General features: G+C 31.3%; 1 protein-coding gene across 4 annotated transcripts in view; it reads left to right on the forward strand.

The window, feature by feature from the left end:
- The window catches only part of LOC123559718 (complement C1q and tumor necrosis factor-related protein 9A-like), a 33,451-nt gene that overhangs the window by 8,560 nt on the left and 11,633 nt on the right, over positions 1 to 13,258 (forward strand). For 2 of the 4 annotated variants that reach the window (XM_053552408.1, XM_053552410.1), the window contains exons 2-3: positions 8,274 to 8,360; positions 9,026 to 9,112. The exons of 1 other annotated variant lie outside the window; for it this stretch is intronic. In XM_053552408.1, coding sequence (XP_053408383.1) covers positions 8,274 to 8,360; positions 9,026 to 9,112 — 174 coding nt within the window. The remainder of the gene's footprint in view (positions 1 to 8,273; positions 8,361 to 9,025; positions 9,113 to 13,258) is intronic. One more of the 4 variants, XM_053552409.1, reaches the window with a different exon arrangement.

Raw genomic sequence — 13,258 nt, forward strand, 5'->3', positions numbered from 1 at the left:
TAGGGGAAATTTGGGAAAAAATTTGCCCTTTGACCATTTTTTTGAGTAGAAAACCCCCCTTTTTCGCAGCGATTTTTTAGGTTTAAAAAGCCAATTTTTTGTCTCCAAAAATGTCAAAAATCAAAAAATGCATCCCTCGGGGTCTTATTCATGGGGGAATAATGAAAATTTCGAACCAAAAGTGAAAAATAATGCAAAAAAAATAAAATTTTTCCCTTTTAAAATACAAAAAAAAGGCCCAAAGGGGGCCCAAAATTTACCCAAAAAAAGGTAGGGGTTTTCCCCTTTTAAAATGTCTTTTTTTTTCTCAAAAATTCTCAAAATTTTTTAACAATAAAAACTTGGAAAATTTTTTTGGTTTATTACATCTTTCTTGAAAAAGAGATAAAATTGGAAAAATTTTTAAAATAAAAAAACTTTTTTTAATGGGAAAATAAGGTCAGAAATTTCCCGGGCGAAAAGGGTCTTCCGGGGTGAAGAAGTCCATAAAAAATAAAACCTTTTTTTCCCCCATTTTTTAAAACAAATCTGGTAGGGGGTGTTTTAATCCCCTTTTTTTTTCACAAACTAAATACTTTCCCTATATGAAAATGAAGGGGTTTTAAAAGTTCTACACCCTACAGGGTAAGTTTTGCAAAACCGAAACGGGATTTAGGTGTTCTTTGGGGCAAAGGAAAGAGAAAATATCGCCATTTTAAGAAACAGACCAAAAACTGACTGGCATTAAAACTTAGAACTACATACCCCCTATTTTCTTTTTTTTTTTTCGTTAATTTTTTAAAAACTTTCATAAAAAATTTAGGTGTAGGAAAAAAAGTAAATTTCCCCCTAAAGAAACGAAAAGACCCTGAATTTGTCGTTTTTATATGAAACAAAGAAGGATTTTAAATTTAAACGCCCTTTAAAACCCTAAAGCAAAGGTTTTTGGGGAAAGTACCAAGGTTGCGCGTTTGAATCCCCAAAAATACTAAAATTTAAATCAAGACTTTCTTTCCTTTGCTTTCCCCTTTTGGCTATAGTTTAACCCTTCCCCCTGCAAATTTCTATAAAAACTTTCCATTTTCCAATTTTGGGGACAGTACTTTTAAATTTGTTAAAAAGGAGTGTTTTACCAAAAAAAATACTAAACTGAATGGTAAAACAGTGCAGATGTGCGGGCCGATCAGATGTACACTGGTCGCAAAGGCGAATACTCTTTTTTCCATCATAATTGGGTTTTAAAAAGGAAATATATCATTCGAAAGCAGAAACAGCAAAGCACTTTTTCTGCAAAACCCTTTTGGGCAAATTTGCCCAAATTTACAAATTTTTAAATAAAAAAAAATATTAAACCCCTTTAAAGTTAACGCAACTCTGCTGCTTTCAGTCTTTAGGCTATATATTTTAGAAATGGGCTTTCTTTTAAGGAGTGTGCGTGCGTGCTTGGGGTGCGTGTGTGGGAAAAGGAAAAAAAACCCTAAATCTTACGTCAGAATTTTCTTACAAACGAAACCTGAAGTATTTTTCAGTTGAAGTTCCTAAAATTAAAAATGACATGTGAATACCATTTCACAATAAGAGATACCGAAAACTTAATTTAAATATCTTCTTCGATATCCCCTTTAAAATTTTAATTACCCAGTGACAGTCCCTATACGGTTGAAAGTCCCCAAGTACTTTGATCAGTTTTTTTTTATTTTCGGGAAAACAAATACTGCATTCAATACCCTTGTTCAGCGGGGGGTGCTGCACTTTCCATTCCCCCCTCACTCCATGAAAAACCCATTCAAACCGGGGTCTGCAATTTTTTTGGTTTGGGTTGAAAATTCTTTTAAAAAGGAAAACTTGGTAAGTTATTGATACTTATTAAGGGAATTTTCCCCCCCCAAAATAGAGGTTACTGGTCGGGAACCCAGGAAATTTCCTTGCCGGTTCAGTGCTATACACGGGACACGTTAAAGAAAAAAGGCTGTCTTTTCGCAACGAGATAGGCAAAGTTAGCCGCCCAAGCCTGTATCTGTTTTCTGATCCTCTCCCGGGGGCTTTGTCTCACTCTGTCCCTCTGGCAGATGGGCTCTGGGGCTGTACTTTTAAAGCGCCCTGTGTTGGCGGCATTTTAAAACAAAGTAAACCCCTTTTGAACGTAAAAATTGAATAAAAAGGGCGCTATATAAATTTGTAATAATAATTTTAATAAATGCAGTAAATGGTTTATATAACACTCTGGGGTAAATTAAAACCCAAAGAGATAAAATTTAATTTTAAAGAAAAGTTTAAAGGGGCCCAAAAAATTTACAAACCGTTTTTTAAATCCCTTTTAAAAAGGGGTTTATTTTTAAATTTAATTTAACAGCAACGTTTTTTTTCTTAAGCGTTTAATATACAAAAAAGGGCCACTGCCTAAATTTGGGGAATCGATCCGACTTCAACTCAAAAAACCAAAAAAGTTTTTAAAAAGGGAACTGTCTAATAAACAGCATCGATTCCGTAATCTTTTAAAAAGGTTAGATTTTGAAATAAAAAAAAACACTGCCTATTTTTTGTACGACCCTGCAAGATTTTGGGGTTTTCGGACAATTTAAAAAGGGACCCCTTATTAGGCACAATAAAAAAAGTGTATTTTTTCCAAAAAAAAATCCTAAAGTAAAACTTTTCCTGTGCCCGTCCCCAAGGACACTTTTTTGGGTTGGGGGTTAATTTAATCTCCCCAAACTTAAAAGTGTTTTTTCCTGACAATTTCATAAGCATTTTTTATTTTTTTTCCCTAATACCCCAAAAAAGGGATGTTCATGTGCAAAACAAAATAGTCCTACTAAATTTAATGCGGACCCGGGAAATAAATTTAAACAATGATCAAAAAATTTTCAAATTTCAACTTTTATCCTTTTCACCGCCCTTTTTAGATCTATCAAATTGAATGATAAGGTATTCCATATTCCATCCCATGGTCACTAATTTCCAACTAGAAAATTTAAAGAAAAGGGTTTATGAAGGTCAGGCAGATGTTGATATAGGAAAACTTTTTTGTATTTTTTTTCCCCCCTACATGTATTTTTAAAATAGTTTGGGCATTTGCTTTTTTTTTCCAATAAGGAAAACCAACGGGCATTTTACTTTTGAACAATTTCTTGCCCCGGAGTTTTCCCTTAACAACCACTGATTTAAATTTCCCTTTGAAACTCACCTCAATGGGAGATGCCAATATTTTTTTCATTTTTCCCGTTCGATAGTTACTGCCCTTTTGTTTACTCAACAAAATTTAAACTTAGTGCAGTTATCTTTCGTAAAATTTTCCGTTTTAGTTTTTTAAAAAGTAAAATTTGCATATTTCGGGAGAAACCAAAGGGTTTTACTGATTTTTTTCTTTTTTCAAAAATTTTACATTATGTACAGGTGAAAATGATATTTTTAATACACAAAATGTAGATTTTTCTCTTTTTTAAAACCATCCTAGCTGTAAATAAAGACATTGAGGTACAAAAACATTTCCCAAATTTAAACGAAAAAAATCTCCCCAAAAACCCCAACCACCAGTTTGCCCTAAAACCCTTTAAACCTGAATGGGAACCGGGCGACTATTTTTAAATACGTTTCAGGATTCTGCCACTGGTTAGAGTGTTTTTTTAAAAGGGGTGACAATAATAAAAAGAAACGTAAAAAAAAAAAAAATAAGGCATAATGAAATGCTCACTTTAAAAGGGTTAAAGGAAACTAAAAACCCGAAAAAGATTTTTTTATTTTTTTAAAAAAGCAAACCTTAAAAAAAAAGGAAAAAAAAAAAAAAGAACTTATCCCCCCCAATTTTGCCGTAATTAATTTACGACTGCTAGAATTTTTCCCGACAAAAATAAAAACAAAATTAACGCAAGAAGACAAAGGGGGGTAACACATCAAGGCCATTTTTTGAAAAATTCTATAAAAATTTGTGATTTTTTTAGTTTTTTTTGTCAAACTATGACCCTTTTTTTTGAAGGGCATAAAATAAAAATTTTTCGAAAAGTTTTTGGGTTTCAAAAAATCTTTTTTCAAAAATTTTTTGTTTGAAAAAAGTGGGAAAAAAATTTTCCGTTGTAAAAATTTTCCCTTCTTATTCGTGAGGGGTGCTTTCGCCTTGGGTTTTAAAAACGAGGCTTAGCGTGTGTTTTGTAAACAAAGAAAAAAGATTTAGAAGGGAAGAGGGTTTTGGGTTTAAATTTCATCCAAAGGGGTGCGACGTTTTTTTGCCTTTCAACGGTGCGAATGCACCGCAATGCAGTTATAGCTTTATTGCCTTTTGTTTTTAATTCCAAAACTTCAAAAAAATTAAACCACACTCTCCGACGCTTGATGCTCGCATCAAATTTTTTCCTGGTTCCGGGTATTAAAATCTTTATTCCCGGGAAAAATCGCATGTTCCCGTAGAGGGATCGATACCGTAATCGATTCCCATTAAAATATGAAAATATCTTCCCAAATTTTCAGTTAAAGTTTTTAAAAACTTAAAGATTTAATATTAGTAAATTTAAAAAATTTTTTCAATTTTTCTTTTAAAAGGGTTTATATTTTTATAAATAAATCATTTCAAATTTTACGCTACTAAAAAATTTTGGGGTAAACCAAAAAGCAAAAAAAAAATTTTATACTTCTTGGACAAACAGTGTCCAATTCAAATTTATTCCCCCACATTTAGATGTACAATATACGGTGGGTGGGGGCCCCTAAATCACTGGGGTGTTCTGGATCTTCCCCATTAAAAAATATTTCTTTCCCGGACGTTGTGCAAAAGGAAAATTTCGAATTATTGGAAAAAATTTTTTTTTGGGAAATTTTGTTCTCTATACAAAAAAAGCATTGTCACATGTCGTGCATTTTTAAAAACTAAAAAAAAACGAAAAACTTGAAAGTAGGTTTTCCCAAAAAAAATAACTATTAAATTTCTTTTTTCAGAAACAAATAAACAAAATAAAACGTGAACATAAATGTAAATATTAATTTTAAGGGCTTTTTAAGAAACGAAGCTAAATCACGATTGGATATTCATTTGCGGTATTTTTCAATAAACAACTTGTTTAAAAAAAAAAACCGCCCTTGTTCAAAATTCTATACATTTTTTCAATGCCCTTTTTTTTAAAATTTTTGGAACCAAAATAAATCCCGTTTGAAAATTCTTGAATGTATCATCTGCAAACGGGGTTTGAAATTTCTGTAAAAATATCACATCTTTTGGGCAGTCCTATAGAATTTTTTCTCTAAAGGGGGGATTCAAAATTGAAATAACTGTCCCTGTTCCCTTTTTAAAATTTTAAATCTAATGAAATGATTAATAGTTATTACATATAATTCATTGGGAAAAAAAGGGTTTAACAATACCATAACATAAACAAAACCTTTTAAGGCCTTTGTTTTTTAATGTACGGGCCCCAATTTTTTTCTTTGAACAAAAATATATAAAAAATTTGATGAATTTGAAACCCCAAAAGAAAGTACAATTTAGTTGTTTTTTATTTCAATTTTAATTTTTAATCACCCAGGTAAACACACCTTTTGAATGTACTATATAAGTGTTTTATATTGTTCAAATGTTGCTACAACAAAATGAGTTAATAAAAATAATTTTTAAGTATTTTTTCGGCCACTCCACCCGCAACTGCACTATCTATCGTAGCAGAATTGGGGGGTTTCCCCGCGGGGTTTTTTTTTGTGTAAGAAAAGCTTTTTGCAGAAGAGAAATTTTGAAATAGAAACCTTCCTGTTTTGGGGGGTTGTGTAAAAAAAAAGTTAAAAAAACAAAATTGAAAAAAGTAATTGGCGCAAAAAATTATATAAAGAATTTATTAAATATTTTTTTATATTTCATGGGGGTCAAAGGAAAAGGGATACTTTTCCAATTTTCAAAAGCCCTTAACCCGGAAAAAAACAAAAGGGATTCAACTGAAAACAGATTTGCTCATATCTTCAAAACAAAATTTTTGGTTTTTTTTCCAAACCTAATTTAAAAAAAAATCCAAATCCTTTAAATTTTTGAGCGAGAAACATATAGGAATATGAAAAATACAATTTTGTGTTATTTGTCTCCGCCCCGAAAAAATAAGGCTGTTTTTTTTTCACAGAAAAAAAAACATGTACGAATCAAAATTTTGAAAACTTCCAAAATTTTTAAGAAAAATTAACTATATTTAAAATTTTTTTGAAATTTTTTAAATAACCAAAAATTTATTTATAACCTCAAAATCAAAAAGAACTAAAAAATGAAATGCCCGAGAGTTCTTTTTCCCTTTTCTTTAAGGTTTTTTATATTAATATAACAACAAGGGCCAAAGATTGGTTTCAATAGAAGGGAATTTTTAAAAAACAGATTGAAAAAGCGTAAAAACAGACCAAAAAAAAAGTGGCCCCTTCAACGACGAAGTTCAAAAAAACAAAGTTAAGGGACATACCGGGGATGAACTTAAATTTTTAAAAAATTTTTGCAATGGGTTTTTTGTTTTGGGCTAAGGGGTTTTTGAAATATGCAAAATTTAAACTTTTATAAAGCCAAAACGTTTTACTTTTAAAAAAATTTGCATAATATATATCGCCTTTCCCTTTTTAAAACATTTGAATTCATTAAAATTTGCATTGACAGAAAATACTGAAACCAAACCCTACATCGATTTGAAATTTTCATTTTTTTTTATTTTTTGATAGCGTTACGTCATTTTAAAAAAAGGGGCTAATTTCTAGCAAACAAAACGTTCTCTGAAAACGGGGAAAATATAAAAGATTTCAAGGAGTGAAATTAAACGAAAAATTTTAAAAAAAGAAGCGATCTATTAACACTACTTTTTGAACAACCCTTGGGTTTTTCCGAACAACACTTGATTTTGGCAAGTATAAATACGAAATCCCAAAGAAAGGGAAAAGTTTTTTGCACATTGGTTTTTTAGTAGTGTAAAACGAAAAGGGTTTTTCTCCGCATTTAGCGTTGTTTTCTTTTGGGGTTTTAATATACCGTTTTCAATTTTCTTCGGCAAAAGAACCGGAAAGTTTTAAATTTGCTTACGAAGAAAAGACTTTAGAAAAGATGATCCGCACGGAAATCAAAGTTGAGAACATTGAAAGTGAGATAAAGAAAACTCAAGATTCTGTCTTGAACACTTTAAACGAGATACAGGTGACAGCTGCCCATATCACTGTCAGATTTGAAGATTTGAGAAATAACTTTACAGGAGAAATGGAACAAAAAGAGAGAAGGTAACGTTCTATTATGTTACTTATGAACATTAATTCTTGAATCATGAAGTGTAGCTTTTTATGCTTTACCTTTCATTTTTAGAAGAAAATCAAACGACACCAACTCAGTTAAAGAAAGGGTTGTTTCACAGAAAAATTGAACAGTATGTAAATCATGTATATTACTCAACAAAACTATTGTCAGTTTACTGATATATACATCGAATTCTGCCCGTAAAGAGGCCACACTTTTGGACTGTTCAGCGCCTTTAAAAACTCACCAAGATCTGTTACATATGTTCGTTTTGAAAAATTTGCAATAATGCCCCAGTGCTGAAATTTCACATAACTAGGTGGAATATACACATCAGCAATTGTTTTTTTTCCTAGCATTTATATTTAAAGTGTGTGTGTGTGAGTGGGGGAGGGGGAAGCGGGGGGGGGGTAACTTTTTGAGAATATTTTAGGTATCCATCCTACGGGACAGTATTGGTCGGGCAGATTGTTGGTAAAGATGTTATTCGTTTAGCAAATATTTCTTTGTTTTGGTGATATACTCCTAAACCTTAAGCAAAACATATTTTTAATTATTTAGGAACGAACAATTTCTGCAGCTCCAAGATGAAGATAATATTTTACTGAATGAATAGTCATACATATTTTTAAAGTCGGGCTTATAATTAAAGTTTTCAGTTTCAGAGATTTTCCTCAACATTTATTTAAATACCTTTGAAAAAAATAGATAGGGAGTTACTGACACAAACTCGTGTTGTTTTTTTATAATTTTGTACAATTAAACTCATACTCATTATTATCTAATGAATATAATACACTAGGATTATAATTTTTTAAAGATTAATTAATATACACGTAACTTCAAAATGCAAAATACCGCCCCCCCCCCCCACCAACCTACGATCTGTTGTGACTTTAATAATTATGAATTTACTTTATATTTTTTTGCTCCGACATCGAGAAGTTAAAAAAATAATTAAAGTCGCAAATGTTGAAATCTGGTGAATCTAACTGTAAAATCTATTTTGAATACATTTTACAAATAAATAATAATAAAGGGGAGTTATCTCTTTAATTTCCGGTTTCAGATTTTTTCAAAAATACATTTGATGAACTACGAACGAATTTCACGAACGACATGGAGAATGAAAGAAACAGTCTTTCTGAACTCAAAGGTAATGACTCTTTTATAGATGAGAGGACGATGTGAATTTCACAATATTTCACATTCATGAAAGTGTTAATCGGATTAATGTATAAAATATGACTTGACATTGTGTTGTTGGCTGAATATTTAGAATACATCATGTTAAAGAAAATTAAAGATGCCAAATGGAACTTTTTTATTTTTCAAAACACAATGATCAGTTTTAAATATGTTCTCAAAATCCTTTTTGATCGCGTATATTTTGCATTGTTTTCTCAAACTGCAATTTAGACTGCATGTTTCTACATGTATTTGTTTCTTCTGAAGTGTACAAGATGCTATGTATCGTAGTAATATGTTAGAAAATTAATGACACAAACACGTTGTTTTTTATATAATTTTGTAAAATTAAACTCATACTCATTATTATTTAATAAAGAAAATACATTAAGATTATAATATTTTAAAAATTAAATAAACTTGTAACTTCAAGATTCAAAATAACCCTACTACCATCTGTTGCGACTTTAGTAATGAATATAATTTACTTTGTATTTTTTGCTGCAACATCGAGAAGAAGTAAAGAAAAAGTTAAGTGTCTCAAATCTGATGAATCTAACCATAATAGCTACATTGAATATATTTTACAGGTATATGATAATAAAGGTAATTTCTTTAATTTCCTGTTTTCAGATTTTTTCAAAAATACATTTGAGGAACTACGAGCGAATTTCACGAACGACATGGAGAATGAAAGAAACAGTCTTTCTGAACTCAAAGGTAATGACTCTTTTATAGATGAGAGGACGATGTGAATTTCACAATATTTCACATTCATGAAAGTGTTAATCGGATTAATGTATAAAATATGACTTGACATTGTGTTGTTGGCTGAAGTTTTAATAAAATTTGTAACTGTATTCATTCCAGTTTTATTGCAATTTATATGCCTTAACAGATTCAGTTTAGCATTAAAAGAACAAATTTTAGTATATACCAGTAAAGCAATTAATTATTTCTTTTTAACAATATCATAACTATATTAAACTGAAGTTCGCCTTTGTTGCCTTCTGCAAACTACAATAAGGATAAAGCTCTAAAATAATTTTATTGGTTAAATACTTTTCTATAATATCATATGCAGAGAAACTGACTTGGCCTTCCGTTGCATTTTATGCATTCCACGTGACAGATACAGCCCTTGATAAGAGGGCAAGATCATTGTGTTTAACATTCCGCTGACAAACGAAGGATTCGGATACGACGCTTCCACGGGTATCTTCACAGCACCTGTCGGGGGGATGTACCAATTTACTGTCCATATTTGTACACATTCTGGAAAATATTCTCTCATTGGCTTGGTGTGTGCAGGTAGCGTGATTGCGAATACTGCTAATTACGACAAGGACGGCAATACCTGCAGTTCAGTAGGAGCAATAGCGAGAGTGAAATCAGGAGAACAGGTCTGGGTAAAATGTACATATGGAGGTGGTAACTACAGGCTTAGTACAGACAGCTATCAAAAGAACACATTTAGTGGAATTCTGCTTAACAAATAGATGCTAATGTACTCAACACATTGCAAGAAGTGAATATTGTGTAGTAGCTTGAAACTATATTATAACACTAACAATTGCACTAATAAAAGACAAATCTAGTTTATCTAATATCTGATATAGTTTATCTAATATCTGATATAGGTAACTACTTTGTCTAAAGATGAAATATAGTAACACAAATATTTACACATGTGAAACATTTTCAAGTAATGTTATATCAGCTCTTAAAATCTGTCATTAATGTCAACATAGTAGGACTTTTTAAGGCAAAAATCTCATCAAAGTATACTGTCTTTATGAAAACTTGCTTAAGGCCCATTAAATACAGCTAAAAAGCATTCTTTTTTTAAAGCCATAAAGTTTCTTAATTTAAAATACATGTATCAGGGTTTAATCAAACTGTACATCGCGGAAAAAAATGTTTGATTGGGATGTGCAGAACTATCTTAAGCATGAACTAAAACTCAGAAAAATATTATCTTATTATGAAATTAATCATTATTGTGAGATACAATTGAATAACTTATCACACTTTTTCTTACTGGTTTCAGCGCATAATTAGTGTTTGTTTTCTCCTAAAATGTTTATAATTTTATGTAAGTTTGTTGTTGCTATGATTAAAAAAGTTTCTTGATTTACTTCTTAAACCTGTTGATATATTATGTTAACTGCTGTAATGAAAATGTATATACATATAAATATATTCAAATAAATATTGTTTAAACTAACAATGTTGGAAACTTTCCAGATATGTCAAACTTATGAAATTTTCCAAGTTCGAACACTCTCCAATCGTTACCCGGTCCTGTGACCCCTTGCCATAGGGTTTGAACTGTGTTGAAATCATTTCAGACTTAATCATGGTTGAAATACTGCTAATACTTTAAATGTGAACACTGAACTGTCACCAACTTTGTCCCTCTATGGCTAACCAAGGTACCTCATCTTGACCTGGACCTATACATATATACATCCAGTGAGTAAGCTCACAAAAGCTCACCATGAAATTGTCAAGCTCTGTTGAGCAACTATAACTGCAATGTTGTACAACATACAGTAACCATTTCTTTAAAAATAAAACAAAGAAATATGCAATTCTTAAATCTTTATATCAAAGCTCATTTGTAGGGGAATACAACATATAATCTTTCTATCATGTATACATAAACAGTAGAAAAAAAGCACAAAGGCAAACAATATGAAGCTAACCCTTATCAAGCTGGACACGATTGATTCTGCCTTTGCGACCAGTACAGATCAAGATCAGCCTGCACATCCGTGCAGTCTGATCATGATCTGCACTGTTTGCCATTCAGTCAGTATCTTTATGGTATGCACCCCTTTTAACAGTTAATGGTACTGTCCAAATTAAAAGATGGACAAGTTCATTATAGAAATTTAGCAGGGTAAGGGTTACACTTCATGTAACAAAAAAAAATTATACAGCAGTCGGAATTTTCTATTCATTTTGAGAAAACTCAGACAGGAAGTTGTGTCAATGATATTTGTTACCCAAGTAGTGTCACTCCGTTGTTGTGGTTCAAGATTAGAAATACATGTTCGATAAATGAAATATCTGTGTGGGACCTGAGCAGTTTGTTCTCTTGGGGCAAAATTCTGTAAAGTTACAACAATGAAAACAGGAGTAATAACTCAGGACATTATATTTGGTCCCTGACTTACACTGACTACATCCCTTGATAAAATGATATTAGAAAACTGTCGGATTCTAAAAATATTTTTTCAACCTTGAATTTTTGTCTTCAAAATTTGAGAAAACATACAATCTTCATTTTGGTTACATATATGAATTAACTTTTTCAAACAGTTTATTGTAGAAAGTAAATAATTTTTTTTTCAAAAACTGATTGCTTAGTAACAATACAGACAATATTTAGCATAAGCCAATGAACTCGTGCTACGGAATAGCGATATAGCCATTTTGATAGATCAATTCTCTTAGGCATTTTCAATGTTTTTAGGAATTGTAACTTATAAATGGATTTATGAATATTTTGATATGAGGTGGTCAAATTAGGAATCGGTTAAGAATCTAAAGCCTTCAGTCGACAAACTGAGATGGCAGCCTTTAAAGAAAACACAATGAGACCGTTCTTTCCAAGTATAGAACAGACATGACACATTGAATGAAATAAATCTGCCAAAATGTAACGTTTGAACACAATTGCAAAAAAATGCTGTTTTGATTTATGAAATGAATATCTTTTTAATTCTTATATCTTAAAAGCTTTATATATGATTGTATGTTATGAAGTGTCAAGCCCGTCCGTTCCTGCAATGGATTTAAAGTGATGTGGTACAAAAGTACAAGAACAAACAATCCTGAATATAAACCACTAGGACAGTCTTAAGAATATCCTTGACAAGTCATTTACAAAGACACTTGTTAGTCAAGAAATGCAGTTGTTATTTACATAAAAACACAAACACCAAGTGTCATATAATACCTGCTTTGATTCACTCTTTAATGTCTCCTTGAAAAAGAAAACAACTAGAAAACATTTAATAATAAACATTACTGTATCATGTATTTTTGCATTTGCATCCTACCATTTTCACACACTGGTATAAGAGCTGAAATAAGACTTTTCTCGAAACACATCGCAGTTAGTCTTAATAGTCATAGATCGGTTGTATATGATATAAAAGAGTGTTTTCAAATGCAAAATAATAGTGAAATTTGAATAATTTTGAATTTTCAGAAGCGATTTCTGGGATTAAAAAGCCAATATTTTGTCTCCAGAATGTCAGAATACGCACAAAATGCATCCTTCTGGGTCTTATTCATGACGGAATGAATGATATTTCAGAATCCAAGTGAAAAATAATGCAAACAAATGAAACTTTTACCAATATATACAATAAAAGGACCATAGGGCCAAAATTTAGCCCAGTAAATTGGTAGGGGTGGCTTCTATTAAATGTCTATATTTCTCTAAAATCTCGAAATTTCACAATGAAACTTGGCAATATGTTTGGTATTACATCTTTCTTGAAAATAGAGATGAAAATTGTGTAAAATTTGATAAGAAACATTTCTTATAGGAATAAGGTCAGTAATTCGGTCGAAAATGTGCTTCCGTGGTGTAGGAAAATGTGCTTCCGCGGTGAAGTCGAAAGAAGTCCATAATAAATAGATCCTAATTTTCCCATTTTTTGCGCAAATACATGTAGAACGAGTGCTTTAATCACCATTTTTCACTACTAGAATACATTCTGCATGAAATGAGACAGTTTTCATGTTCATACACCCTACATGGCAAGTTTTGCAGATCGAAACCGGAAGTAGGTGTTTATTGCGCGGAGGAGAGCAAATATGCGCCATTTTTAGGGTAGCAGACCACAA

The sequence above is a fragment of the Mercenaria mercenaria genome, chromosome 10 (genome assembly GCF_021730395.1).
Source record: "Mercenaria mercenaria strain notata chromosome 10, MADL_Memer_1, whole genome shotgun sequence".
Lineage (NCBI taxonomy): Eukaryota > Metazoa > Mollusca > Bivalvia > Venerida > Veneridae > Mercenaria > Mercenaria mercenaria.